A 15167-nucleotide genomic window follows, 5' to 3' on the forward strand; every position below is an offset into this window, starting at 1 on the left:
AAACACGGATACAAAATGAATTCGGAAGGTAGTAGGTATATATCCATTTAATTTGCCTTCTCAATGTCTTATAGCAACAAAATTGTTAAACTTACAAATTAAAGTATAAGTATATACTGCATGTAGAAAAGGAAGATAGCTTGCAAAACATATTTACCTATAATGAATATGTGAAAAATAAATAAATATATAATTACATGTCATGAAATAAATAAATAAAGTATACAAAAAATTCATGCATAAATAGATAAACTAAGTATTTAAATTAGTATGATTATTCATATTAAATTAAAGTAGTTAATTGCATTAGAATTGATTAAAGTCAATCTTTATATATCTTAGTAGTTAAGACTAATATCATTTTTCATTACTCATAATAACTTTCAAATAGTTTCAAGGATACATTATTAGTAGTAGTTTTAAAATTCATATCATTGGTTACTAGTCATATACATAAATTTTGAATAGTTGTACTATCAACTAATATCATTAGTATAAATAGAGATACAATTTTTAGATAATTTCACAATGTACTTCATTCTTTTTTAGATATCTTCAAATACGGATCTAGATTATGATAGACAAAAATAATAAAAATAAATTCAGATACATCCATTTTAGTATCATATTAGTCTCGGATACGAATAATACAGATATCCATATTCATGCTTTAGTGGATACCAATATTGGATAACTAGGTGGTTCCCCGCGCGTTGCTGCGGGATTTGAATATGCTTTTCGCTAAACTGTGACAAAAAAATATAATAAATTTGATGGATAAAAGATGTGCACGAAATTGATCTGATTGATGGTTAACGATGTGGTTACTTGAGAGAAAAGAGAGAGGTGCCCTTGGCCCAGTGGCGAATTTTCTCTTGTTGTTGAGGTTGTCGGTGGCGTGTAGGCCATATTCATGTAGCATGGAGTCGACACGTCACTATAGCATAGTCTTGTAGATTGCATGATATATTGACGTGGATAATAAAATGCTGGTGCAGTGGATTTTAATTGCATACGATAGTGCATTGCTGAGGTGGACAACTTGCATGTTAAGAGAAATCTCTAGTGGGGACTAACTTTATAAGTTTTATAGATTTGGATATCCCTACTCATATTTTCACCTCACCAGGAATTGTTGCATGGTCCCGAATACAGCAGTACATTGAGAATTCATATGTAATGCGTGTTACTCGCTGTTGCACGCATGTTGTGCGTGCTTTTGGTGGTAGAGGTGGGCAAGCTGCCCATTGGACCGAGGCTAAACGGCTATACCAATCAAGAAATCTTTGTGCATGCTGTTCTCCTTCAAAGATCTCCTACTAGAATTGGCACAATGATAATGCCACACAACAGCAGGGACCATGGTAGGAGTGGCCCCTAGGTTGACTCCAAAGTTGGTACTTGTCTGGATGGTTGTCACAATTTCAGCACCCATGCACTTATATTTGAAACTAGTGTATAAAATAGCGGGCTATGAAAATTAGCGGAGAGCTCTTCTCAGCCGCTATAGTAGCCCGCTATTCAGTATAACGGTGTTATAGCTACAGTGGTCGAAAAACGCTATAGCGCGCTATTTTGTACATTGTTTGAAACATTTCCTTCCCAATCCTTGCCATGTGTGCATGGTCAACTGTATAGCTGCTTCATTAAATATTTGCTTATCCTTCCATGTATATCAATTTTTTCACTCTTCCCATTCTTCAAGTGGTGACTTTGTGCAAATTTTTTAATCAATGAACTCACATCGGATTAGCGGGTAAGATTAACTTGCTAAGGAATCATTGCGAGACTTAGAACGAATATACTAATCCACTGGGAGATAGCCTAGCAGTAGTCGCTCAATTGGTACGGTGGGGAGCAATGTGGCATGAGGCCACCAACACGTGAGTAGGACCTCTGGTTGGAAAAAACCCGGGCAGGATGAGCCAAAACAACTATGGGGCTGATTGGTTGCCTATATCTCAACCAGGTCAGCTCTGTGGATGCAGATCCACTCTTTTTGGCTGCCTGCATCGGCACCAAGAATGCAGGCAATGTTTTGGAAAATGCTCATAAGAGTAGGATTTGCATAGATACGTTCATAGAAGTAAGTGTGCGCGCATTGTGAGTATATAAGTCGTGCTGCATAATCTTAAAAAAGAAAAAGTATATACCGCCAAGCATTTCTAACTACCTCGAGACAACGTCGTACGCTCGCCATGACACGAGAATCAGTTGGTTGAGAAAAATAGTACATTCCGAGGCCCGCAGTGGTAGCTCCGACGTGGACGAAGCCTCGGATCCCCGACACATCGAACAAGATCAGATCCCGGCCGGCACGCGCAGGATCAACCGGTTCAACCCGCTCTCTGAAAAGGAGAGATCGTGCGTGCTGCGGCCACATGGATTCGATCAATTCGGTGGTTGAAGTGCAGAGACGAACCAGCATGTCAATCCCAGGGCCCGGGCATCGCACAGAGTCAGGTAAATTCATCGTCAGGCCAGGAATCCATGCGTGGTGGCTCAGACAGGCACGATCTGACGAGCTAATAGCTAGCTTTCGGCGCCGGTCGACACGATGTGTCCGAGCTCTGGTATTCTGGTAAGGTGCGACCCGATGAGCAAGCTGCCGGCCAGCAGGATCAGTCTGGATTCCGGCCACGGAGGTCCGGCGAATTCATCGTCAGGCCAGGCATCCTTTGCTGGCTCAGGCAGCACGAACTGACGCATGCACGAGGGAGCAGCGGGGAGCGGGGATCCATCCCCTCAATAGGTTTAGCAACTTTTCTAGGCTTCGGTCCAGATGGGCATCCGTCAATCCTTGCCTTTACCAATGATGGTGCAGATGCCAAATCTTCATGTGTTGATCCCTCCAGTCATCTCACTTTGATGTTTTCTTCCACGATGGGGGCGCACCATTGGCTAAGGATTTCATGTCCATTGGCTAAGGAACTGATGCTAACTCTTTGGAATAACTATCCTCCTGTGTCCTGTTCCCTTTGTGTCTTAGGATAGTGTTCCATCGAGCACTGGTAAATGGATTGTAAAGGAATATGGTTTCGTCGACAGATGGCAGCGCAAGAGCAAACCGGACTGCTTTGGGGTGTGGCCCTCTGAATGGTTCCCAAGTGGTTAATGTGGGTATGTACTTCACCAGAGTGGCTATACTTGCGGTGGAAAAAAAGATTTCATTGGATTGAACAATAATTTTTGACATAACTTTCTATACCAACTTCATGTTGCTTAATACAAATCAGGTATAAGAGGCTTTATATTCATGTCATCTTGTCACACAAAAAAATGTTGGAGAAAAATTTTTATTTTTCGAGTGGTAGCTCCGCAGCAACATCGTTCACACTATAGTTTGACAAGAGTGTTATGTCGTTAGATTTGATAAAAAGGCTTTGTAAGGCATGAACTGAATGCCAAGAGCATACTAAGTTCACATTGCTCTTATCGTTGATTCATCGTCTATATATAGAGAAAAAAATATCGTTTGGGTGGTTGACATAGGTAGTTGTACCCAGCTTATCCGGCATCGAATCCCAAGTTCTACATCATTTGTGTCTTGATGCACCTGTTTAATACTCACTCCGTCTTAGGATCTTGTTTGGCACAGCTTCAGCTTTTTCTAAAAGTTCTCTGCTGAAGCTGTTTTTAAAATCATTTGGCGAAACATGGGCCTGCGGGAGAAGTTGGGCGAAGCTACAACTTCTAGCTCCTCCCTCCCTAGTGTAAGCTGGAAACAGGTTCACTAGGTGCTTCGTGGATGAAGCTTGTAGCAAAATACCCGTTTCGCACAACTTTATATAACGCTACCCATGAAGCTGTGCCGAAAGAGGCCTAAGTGCACTTCTAGCTGCTTTGTCCCATTTCAAGTTATCTTTAATTTATCTAAGTTTATAAAGAAGAATATATCAAATTTATGATACAGAATATGCATGTTATGTAAATATATTTTATGCTGAAGCTAAATATACTTATTTGCTACAGAAAATATTGGTATTACATTTTATAAATATGGTCAAAGTTACGATGGTTTCATTTAAGATAAAATTAGAGATACTTTTATTTTTGGACTAAGTAATCAGTGGTAGACGACGATGCCTTCAAAGTTTAAACAAGATTGATCTGCTAGCTGGTCTTGGCAATCTTTCTCAAAAGCAAAGAACATCGTACTCCACGGGCTACTGAGCTAGGAGCCTATATGAGTCATTTTGCAGCAACGGATGTAGCTTCTTTAGAAAAAAAAATACACCACAATCATCCATGGTAATCGAGGATAATTAAAGTGACGGAAAATCTAAATGGAGAGCCCTCTCCTTTTAGTCTTACAGGGAGAGCCCTCAAACTTTCTTAAAACATAAAGTATAATTTCACCAGATTTCCAAAAATAGAAAGTTTGTTATTTTTATCTTCAAAATAATTTTATAACCCAGTGTTAAGAAAGTAACTTTCTACTCCATGAAAATTACAAAAAGTAACTTTGTAATACATTAATATAACAAAATGTAACTTTATGATCTGTGCCTTTATTAAGAAAAGTAACTTTTATATTTTGTGAAAGTTTAAAAAGAATAATATTGTAGTATAAAGATTTTAGAAAAAGTAACTTTCTGGGTTGTGACATAAAGTAACATACCAATAGTATATATGATACATGGTATGAAGTAACTTGTGACTTGTTTATATGGCAGAGAAAGTAAGATTTGTTTTTGAAAAAAATAACTTTTATACTTGGTGAAAGTTATATAAAAAGTAATATTGTAGTATAGTATTGTTAGAAAAAGTAACATTCTGGTTCGTGACAGAAAGTAACTTGCTAATAGTATATATGGTATGAAGTAACTTGCAACTTGTTTATATAGCAGAGAAAATAAGATTTGTCTTTGAAAAAGTAACATCACCACTTTGAGCAAAACATAGTCTTGTGAGATCTTGTTTTGAAGCTCTAGATAAAACAAACAGAACGGTATAATCGGATTTTGATTTGCATATGTGGTTGGAGGACTATAGATTTTTTTAACTTGCACCGGATCACTTGCGCCATGTCACGTGGCTGCCCCTGGGATTGCATTCTGAGCTCACGGACCAGAAGCTACGTCGGAGAAGCATAATTGTTTTTTTCCATTTTTGGTGCATGTATAGTTGCTAAATATAATAACTAGTAAGGCTCTCCACTTAACGCTAAGTGGAGAGAGTTGCCTCCTTAAAGTGAAGCTAATACATTTTTGTTTGAGAGAAAGTGAGCTCATACATTTTAGGCTGACAAAAGAAAAAAAAAAACTACACAAATCCATCCCGGACGACAGCCCCAGACCTCTCTTGGTTTTGCGCTCCCGGCCCTTCGCTCTCCCGGCGGCAGCGGGTGCCGGGTGGGCCAGGACAGGAGTCGCCTCTGGCCTCTGGGCTGTGTTTGGATGAAGGGTGGAAAAGTTTTGATGAGAGAGAAACGATGCTTTGACTACTAATTAGTGGTATTAAATAAAGTCTAATTATAAAATTACCTCCATAACTGTGGTACTGTAGCAGTTGCTCTAACTAATGAGGTCTTTGACCGCATGATTAGAGGATGATTGAGCGCGGTTACTGTAGCATCATTGTAGCCAATAATGATGAAACTTGGCTCATTAGATTCGTCTCGAAAAATTACACCCATTCCTAAAAGGGTTTTGCAAATAAACTTCGTTTAGTACTTTATGCATGCATTCATCTTTTTGTGCAAAAGTTTTGATGGTTTTATCCAAACATGGCCCTGGCCTCTGCCCCTGCCGTCCCGTCCCTTCCACCCCACCGTCGAGGCGCCGGCCACCATCCATCCCTTCCCCGTCGCGGTTTAACCTTTAAACCCTCCTCACGGCCACGGCTTCGAATTCACCTCCCCCCCCTGCTCTCCTCCTCCTCTCCCCCACCCCTCGGTGAGCTCAGCCTCTGCCTCTCCGGCGCCTATAAATAACCCCGCCTCCCCGTCTCCCTCCCAGTTCAAATTCCACGCCGCACGCTCGCCGCCCACCGAGGCCCCACCGCCACCAGCGCCTGCCGCCGCCACTAGTGCTGCGCTCGGCGCTCGACCCGCGCTCACCGCCGCCGCGGCCTTGCTGCGTCATCAGATCGCGGGCGGGGGGCGATGGGGAGAGGGCTGGGGTCGAAGCGGAGGGTGGCGGAGGGCGACACGGAACCGGAGGAGGAGGAGGAGGGGTCCTCGGAGGAGTACGAGGTGGAGGTGGTGCGCGACCACATCGCCTCCTCCCGCGGCAGCCGCCTCGCGCTCTTCGGCTCCGACCTCCGCCTCGGCCGCTTCCGCCCGCGCCGACGCAGGCGCCGCGAGGGCGCCGCCGAGGGCTTCTTCCAGGACCTCGTCATCCACCCCGACAACAGGTGCGCAATCCCGGCGCTCCCCCTCCCCCAATCTCCGCATCGCCCTCGTTTGCTCTAGAAGCTTCCGCTTCCGCTTCCTCTTCCTCGCTCGCGCCACGGCTGTTGCTTCTCCTGCAAGCTGCATGGCGGCGACGCGAGGCGACGCCAAGCGGCGCGCTCGATCGCTCGGCTGCGTCCGCCCGATCGGACGGCTCCAGTGATTCGCCATAACCGAGCAACCAGGACCGGATAAATCCTAGTATTTCAAAACACTTTTAACGGCGCATATTGATATGTTTTCTGTCGGATATTACCTGACCACGAGTAACCCCCGGCGGTGAATTTCCCGGGATTTTTCCCTTTCTGCTCGAATGTTTTGTTTTGATTTTGATCGATGTGACGCGTACGTTCGTATGGTGGATGACTACGCGATATGGAGGCGATGGTGAGCAGAGTGTGCATCAGCATCACAGCCGCAAATTTCTCGCGGGTTGACGATGATGATGGACTCGCCAGCTGCGCAAGCTGCTGGCTTGGACTGCCAGCCACGCGGTCACGGGGTAGGCTTTGACGGCCACACAAACATGAGCCTAATTTAATTGGATCACGCTGGTAGCTGTTTTTGCACGAATTTTCCTCTCTTTTCCCCCTTTTATTTGACCGGATATTGTGGGGAAGTCATTTTTCCCCTCTTTTTCGTTCCTGGAAAAAGAGTGTAGTGACTGAGCCACTATATGAAGCTGAATAAACGGGGGTATTGTCTGTCAAATCGGTAGGGGCAGCAAATATTGGTAGATTCCACGCAGCACAGAAAATGCTTGCTAGATTCCTCTTGTTAGAATTGGTTAATGCTATCATGACAACTTGAGCATTATAAAGGTCACCCGCGGGCGCCGCTTGATTTGGCTAGCAGAATGAGCACACAGAACAAAACTAAAGCATGAAAAATAAAAGGAAAGCAGAACACCAAAAATGGATTAGTATCTGAAAAATTCGCTTCCTTATGCAAACAAAAATCAACTGAAGAGGAAGCTGTTTGTAGTGTCCGCTATGTTCCTCCTGCATGAATGTTCAAATTTTCTGGAGGTTGCTTTGCAACCTGTCATTCATCCTCATCCTGGGTTCTTTCTGTCATCAGGCAGCATCAAAACTTTGTAAACTAATTAAAACCCTCCCTGCCCGACATTCTTTTTTTAAAAAAATTATGATGGCGTAAACGAGTGGAACACTGAGGTACACATGATCTTTTTAATTTCTGAAGAAAATGATGATGAACATAATATGGGAGCTATCCACATCAATCCTCCATGTGTGCTTAGTTGTTAATTACCACGCTGAGGTCAAACAATACACAATAAATAACGCTCATCCGCGCGCTTATCACAATAGGACAACTAAGCTATAGCTTATACGAGCACCCTTCACCTTAAAGGCCAACCAGGTGTACGGCAGCTGAAGAGGTTCAGCACTCCGAGTTTGATTTGGTTACTTCTGAATTTGACGGGTGGGTTTGAACGGGGCTCGAGGCCAAAAAATTTCCTCTCGTCAGGATGCCCAGAGCAGTTTTGGACTGTTACGGGGGAGGCATTTCGGATCACGTCTTAAGCAATTTTTAACGGGGGTGCGTAGGTTGCCAATCTGTAAGGTCGTGGAGTAATCTCCTTGACAGCTAAACAATTGTGTTGATGTGGACTGTTGTAGCTTCAATCAGCGGCGATCACGCATAATCAAATCAGGTTAGCGATAGTATGCATAATTTTCTATTCAGCAAGCTAGATCCTTAAGAGCACAGACCTACTGCATATCAAATGGCTTTGATAAACCTCGTTAACATCAACATGTATTTTTTTTCTGCTGAATTACTAGCTGTTATTTATTTAAATAGTTTGCGTGGTAAACCTGTCGATCTCTGTTTTGCCCTTACCTGGCGAGTGTGACAGGAGATGAGGTGCTCTGCTAGCGTATCCTAAATTTATATCATTTCAAGTGGTCCTTTTGGAACTAGTTTATTACCAACAGGATCATCAGATGGGTGCACAACAAGCGGATCCCACTCATGGCCACATCGGTCACCTCAGACATGTGCATGTGCTCATGAGAATGGGTTGTGCGTCTGAACTCACCTGGAACCATGCAATTTGGTCTACCTACTTCTTCTGACCTAACAAGCAAGCATCGTGCGTGGTTTTAGATCCTGTCTCTGAACACATACCTTGCAAAGCAACAAAATCATAGGGCTGTAATGAGCTTTTTGAGCCTGTTTTACCTAAATCTCTCAATTCTTGTAGCACTATACTCATGGGTCATTACTCATTACTGGTGGGTTTAGAATTAGTGTTAAATGTGAATATGTTTATAAGTTAGGTTCATAATTTGCTCAACTTTGAATCACTTTTGGATGGCCTTTTCTGCAGGTTGTATCGGTTATGGACCAAGTTCATACTAGTTTGGGCAGTGTACAGCTCCTTCTTCACACCCCTGGAATTTGCCTTCTTCAGAGGGCTCCCAAGAAACCTCTTCTTACTGGATATAGCTGGACAAATTGCATTCCTTATCGACATTGTTGTCAAATTTTTTGTGGCGTACCGTGACCCAGATACATATCGGATCGTCTATGATCCCACAGCAATTGCCCTCCGGTATTTCAAGTCAAGCTTCATATTTGATCTTCTTGGTTGTTTCCCATGGGATGCCATCTACAAGGTTACTGTTCTGCTTAAGAAAACTTTGAGATCGTTAGTTCTACGTTGGTGTTTATGCTGCAATCAAATTTTCGCTTTTCTGTTCTGGTTAATTCTCTCATGGTGAACTCCATTACAGGCTTGTGGAAGTAAAGAAGAAGTAAGATACCTGCTGTGGATTCGCTTGACACGGGCTCTGAAGGTTACAGAGTTCTTCTGGCAATTGGAAAAGGACATACGTGTCAACTACCTTTTCACAAGGATAGTAAAGCTTATAGTTGTGGAACTCTACTGTACACACACAGCAGCCTGTATCTTCTATTATCTGGCTACAACACTTCCTGAATCAATGGAAGGGTATACATGGATTGGGAGTTTGAAGTTAGGGGACTACAGCTATGCCAATTTCAGGGAGATCGATCTCGCCAAGCGCTATATAACATCGTTATACTTTGCCATTGTCACTATGTCAACTGTGGGTAAGTTTTGGTCTCCTAATTTCCAACACATAACTTTCACCACTCCATTTTCATTTCTCTGAAAATATTAGCAAATGCTGGTATTTAAAATAGCTGAAATGTTCTTTTTTCTCTCTGCAGGTTATGGTGACATACATGCTATTAATATCAGAGAAATGATATTCGTCATGATCTATGTTTCCTTTGATATGATTCTAGGGGCTTACCTCATCGGTAACATGACTGCACTCATAGTGAAAGGCTCGAGGACTGAGCGGTTTAGGGACAAGATGAAAGAAGTGATCAGATATATGAACAGAAATAAACTTGGAAAGGAAATAAGAGAACAGATCAAAGGACACTTGAGGTTGCAGTATGAGAGCAGCTACACTGAAGCTTCCGTCCTTCAGGATATCCCCATTTCTATTCGTGCAAAGGTGACGACCCACAGTTTTCTTATGCTTCCATCCTTCCTGGAGTTGTTCTGAAAATTGTCTTGGTTGCAACTGTCAGCTTAAAATACTAGGTGCTCCAGTTGTCCTTCCGGCTATCACAGTGACACAGAACATCAACTGTGCTATGCTCCTTGGAACTGATGATAAATGTATTGCATTTGCAGATTTCTCAAACACTATATAAGCCATATGTCGAAAGCGTACCACTGTTCAAGGGATGTTCAGCAGAGTTCATTCAGCAGATAGTAAGGGCCCTATGTTTCATCCAAATTATACATGTTGACCTAATGCACACTCTTTTTTTATTTTTGATACTGTTCCAAGATATATGTAACATGTTATTGTGCTCTATAGGTGATCAGGTTGCAAGAGGAGTTCTTCTTACCAGGAGAAGTCATTTTGGAGCAAGGAAGCGCGGTTGATCAGTTATACTTTGTCTGCTACGGTGCACTGGTGAGTTCCAGCGCATACGACAAGCATCAGATGTTTCCATAAGCATCTCTCCATGCTTGAGTGAGTCGCTATCTGTGTGTTTGATACATGCTGTTGCTCTCTGCAGGAAGGTGTTGGCATTGGTGAAGACGGCCAAGAGGAGACTCTGCTGATGCTGGAGCCAGAGAGCTCCTTCGGCGAGATTTCTATCCTCTGCAACATCCCGCAGCCCTACACTGTCCGCGTCTGTGAGCTCTGCCAGCTGCTGCGTCTCGACAAGCAGTCCTTTACCAACATCCTGGAGATCTACTTCGTCGACGGGAGGAGGATCCTGAGCAACCTCTCCGAGGTACCGTACATACGCAGCTGAAAATGAAATAGCGCTTGGTGCCATCGAATTCTGCAATGGCTTGGCCAGTGGTCAGTGGATGATGCCTTCTGATGCCGTGCCTAAGGTTGTTAGCCCGTTTGGTGGGGGGGGGGGGGGGGGGGCAACCGGCGGCACCCGCTGGTGGGGGGTTCGAACCCCCACCGGGGCGGATTTTCCCCACCTGCAGAAAAAAAAACCCTCGCTGCGCTCTCGAAGTGATTGGGCTGGCTGGCACGGCTCTGGGCTACGATGCAACCGCAAGTGCGGCTCCGACCCAGTTGCAACGAGTCGCCAGGCCAAGCCCGGAAAGAGCCGGGGTTCGAGAGGTTTCTCAGTCGGATCAAACTGGCCTCTTCTTAATTGAATGCCGCGGGGCGGTCTTTCCCCCGCCGACCAAGTTTTTTTTTATGCCTTCTGATGCCGTTGCTCTGTTCCTGGCTGGGTGCAGAGCGAGTATGGCGGGCGGATCAAGCAGCTGGAGTCGGACATCACGTTCCACATCGGGAAGCAGGAGGCGGAGCTCATTCTGCGGGTCAACAGCGCCGCCTTCTACGGTGACCTGCACCAGCTGAAAAGCCTGATCCGGGCTGGGGCCGATCCCAAGAACACCGACTACGACGGGCGGACTCCTCTGGTACGAGCAGAATGCCTGTCATTGGAAGTTACCTGAGATCATCTCAACAAGTTCGTGATGTAATCTACGTCTTCCTCGCAGCACCTCGCGGCTTCCAGAGGGTACGAGGACGTCGTGCAATTCCTCCTCGGCGAAGGTGTCGACATCAACCTTACCGGTATGACACCATGCTGGATCCCATGACATCGTTTTTTTTCTTCTGAAAATTAGATCCAACGCTGTTGTCGTCCGTTGATGTCCATTCCCCCCGCCCCCCCTAGATTATTGCTCCCTCTTTGATCATGTTAACATTTTTCTTACCAGATCAATTCGGGAACACGCCGCTGCTGGAGGCGGTGAAGCAGGGGCACGAAAGGGTGGCGGCGCTGCTCTTCGCCAAGGGTGCCAAGCTGAGCCTCAAGAACGCCGGCAGCCACCTGTGCACGGCGGTCGCCAAGGGTGACTCGGACTTCATCCGGCGCGCCCTGGCCTTCGGCGCCGACCCCAACTGTGGGGACTACGACCACCGCACCCCGCTCCACATCGCCGCCGCCGAGGGCCTCTACCTCATCGCCCAGATGCTCGTCGAGGCTGGCGCCAGCGTGTTCGCCACTGACAGGTATGCATCCAAGCTTTGATCCGATGCCAAGTTTGTAGCAACTTATTCGGAACGCGAGCTCGACGGTGTCGCACTGTGGTGTGTAGATGGGGCACCACGCCGCTCGACGAAGCGCGCAAGTGCGGCGGCCGGACGCTGCTGGCGCTGCTGGAGCAGGCACGGGCCGAGGAGCTGTCCAAGTTCCCCGAGCGCGGCGAGGAGGTCAGGGACAAGATGCACCCGCGGCGGTGCTCGGTGTTCCCGTACCACCCGTGGCGGGCGCCGGCGGGTGCCGGCGCGGAGCGGCGGAAGGAGGGGGTGGTCCTGTGGATCCCGCACACCATCGAGGGCCTGGTCGCGTCGGCGCAGGAGAAGCTCGGCGTGCCCGGCCCGGGCGCGCGGCTGCGGCTGCTCTGCGAGGACGGGGCGAGGGTGCTCGACGTCGACATGGTCAATGACGGCCAGAAGCTCTACCTGGTCGGAGGCGACGACGACGACGATCAGGAAGATGGCGAGTAGAACACTGTACAAGGGTCGAGGGCGCCAGTCAAAGCGTGTTGTATCCAGGGTTTTAAATTTCGGCGAAATTTCGCCGAAATTCGGCGAAAAATTTCGTTTTCGCTACTTACCGGGAAAAAAAATTCGGTATTTTTCGGAAAATTTCGTTTGAAAATTCAAAATTCAAAAAATTTCGGCCAAAAGTCACCGAAATTCGCCGAAATTTACCGAAATTTCGGAACGAAATTTCGTTTCCGCTAAACACCGGGATTTGCAACGAAAACGAAATGGTTAACCCTGGTTGTATCCCGAGTATCCCTAGCATTGCATGCTTTTTTTTTTCCCACCTCTGCATGCGGGCCGGTTGTGTAGCTGTACATATACGTGCAGTAAAGAGAGAGAGAAGAACCGAGCCTGTACAGATTGGGCTGATTCACAGTGTATGCAAATAAGAGGTCAAAAATGAAAAGAAGTGAAATATGAATGAAGATGATTCAAGAAACAAATCCATGGCGATTCCACCATGTCCGAGATGAGAGGAAGAAAAAAAATAAAAAGGAAGTTCGTTCTCTTCGAGCCTTCTTGCACTGCGGCGACGCCACATCCATCTTACGCGCACCAGGTCCAAATAGAATTCTAAAGCTACTTGGTGGAGCATTACTTGATGATTGTATGATTGCTATAGACATGAAGAAGAGGTGTGCTCTTGGATGTAGCTTCGGCCTGCACTCACTAGTCTCTGCCACAGAGTGCCACCAATCATTCCACCATGATGCATGTATTATGTGTATAACAGAAATACTAACAGTACATACTTACAAATGTTTAACATTTTCTCAAACCGATTCAACATTTTGAAACAACTAACTCAACAGTTTAGAAATTAATATTGAAACATTGTACTTCAAATGTTGAAGTGATATAGTGAAAATATTGAACTAGCGTATTAAAATATCGAAATGCTAAATAAAAAATATTTATAACATATTGGATTTCAGTCTGTAGCATTAATTCTAACAAATAATATGCTTCAAATGGATTTCAAAAAAGATAAATTATCGAAGGGAAAATTTCATTGGAAATTTGAGGTCGGAAACATTTCCTTCACGTCAACCAACTGATGGCCCATGGCGCACATTGCTCCAGCGACTACCTGGGCCCGCGACGCCTCGGCCCACGATGTCTGCACCTGGTCAGCGCTTACCTAGCCATTCATATTTTGTGCACAATTTTCCAACAGTGAAAAGATGTATAAGCCTTTTTTTTTGGAAAAAGTTCTCGAACTTTAAGTCGAGTCCACTTTTCCTTCCTGAACTTTGAAACCGGCTGACCAGCCTCCTCGAACTCCCGAAACCAGTCACACAACCTCCTTGAGCGGGTTTGAGGACGGTTTTACTATTTTTCTTTTTATGTTTATTTTAACTGAATCTTTGAAAAATTATAGTAAATCACAAAAAATCATAAAATAGAAAATTCAATTTTTTTGGACTCCACATGGGTAGATATATGCAGTGAATATATTATATGGTATACTTTAATACAAATGTTTTGCTATATCTTTAGATATGTACTTTTCTGTAATTAATTTAAAACTACAATTTTTGTCATCTAATTATTGTGAAATTTTTGTGGTGGGCTAATCATTATATGATTGAGCTACAGTAAAAGTTTTATGATCATTGGATCATATATGACTGAGTTATAGATTTATCCAGATTTATCTATAGATTTGTCTAGATTTTTTTATAGATTTATCTAGTTTATATAGATAAATCTATAAATTAGTCAAACATTATCCAATAATTATTAAAATTTTACTACATCTCAATCATTAAATTTTTAGCCCGCCATAAAAATTTTATCATAATTGAACGACGAAAACTGTAAATTAATTACAGAAAAGTATATATCTAAAGATATAGTAAAAAATTTGTACTAAATTATATCATATAATATATTCACTGCGTATATCTACTCATGTGGAGTCCAACAAAATTAGATTTTCTATTTTATGATTTTTTTGTGATTTACTATGATTTTTCAAAGACTCAGTTAAAATAAACATAAAAGAAAAATAGTAAATCCGCCCTCAAACCCACTCAAGGAGGTCCTGCGACCGGTTGCGGGAGTCCGAGGAGGCTGGTCAGCCGGTTTTAAAGTTCAAAGAGAAAAAACGGACTTGGCCCAAAGTTCAGGGAGACAAAAAGAATTTTTTCCTTTTTTTCCTGAAAGATGGATAAAAATTTGGAAAAAATCCTTTTTGCCTCCCTGAACTTTGGGTCGAGTCCACTTTTTCTTCCTGAACTTTGAAACCGGCTGACCAACCTCCTCCGACTCCCGAAACCGGTCGCATGACCTCCTTGAGCGGGTTTGAGGGCGGTTTTACTAATTTTCTTTTATGTTTATTTTAACCAAATCTTTAAAAAATCATAGTAAATCACAAAAATTATAAAATAGAAAATCTAATTTTGTTGGACTCCACATGAGTAGATATACACAGTGAACATATTATATGGTATACTTTAGTACAAATTTTTTGCTATATCTTTAGATATATACTTTTCTATAATTAATTTATAGCTACAGTTTCTGTCGTCCAATTATTGTGAAATTTTTATGGTGGGCTAATCATTATATGATTGAGCTGTAGTAAAAATTTTATGATTATTGCATCATGTATGACTGAGCTATAGATTTATCTAAGTTTATCTATAGATTTGTCTAGT

At 43.7% G+C, this 15167-nt stretch overlaps 1 protein-coding gene across 1 annotated transcript; it reads left to right on the forward strand.

Annotated features, from left to right (window-relative positions):
* The first annotated feature begins 5860 nt into the window (after positions 1–5860).
* On the forward strand, positions 5861–12951 carry LOC120702977 (potassium channel KOR1-like). The gene is made up of 12 exons (XM_039986970.1): positions 5861–6357; positions 8751–9039; positions 9157–9496; positions 9617–9912; positions 10095–10175; positions 10285–10383; positions 10490–10711; positions 11181–11366; positions 11448–11523; positions 11670–11964; positions 12051–12499; positions 12742–12951. Exons 1-11 carry the CDS (start codon positions 6107–6109, stop codon positions 12460–12462), a joined length of 2547 nt encoding a protein of 848 aa, XP_039842904.1. The 5' UTR covers positions 5861–6106; the 3' UTR covers positions 12463–12499; positions 12742–12951.
* Positions 12952–15167: the final 2216 nt, after the last annotated feature.

This window comes from Panicum virgatum, chromosome 4K (assembly GCF_016808335.1).
Source record: "Panicum virgatum strain AP13 chromosome 4K, P.virgatum_v5, whole genome shotgun sequence".
Lineage (NCBI taxonomy): Eukaryota > Viridiplantae > Streptophyta > Magnoliopsida > Poales > Poaceae > Panicum > Panicum virgatum.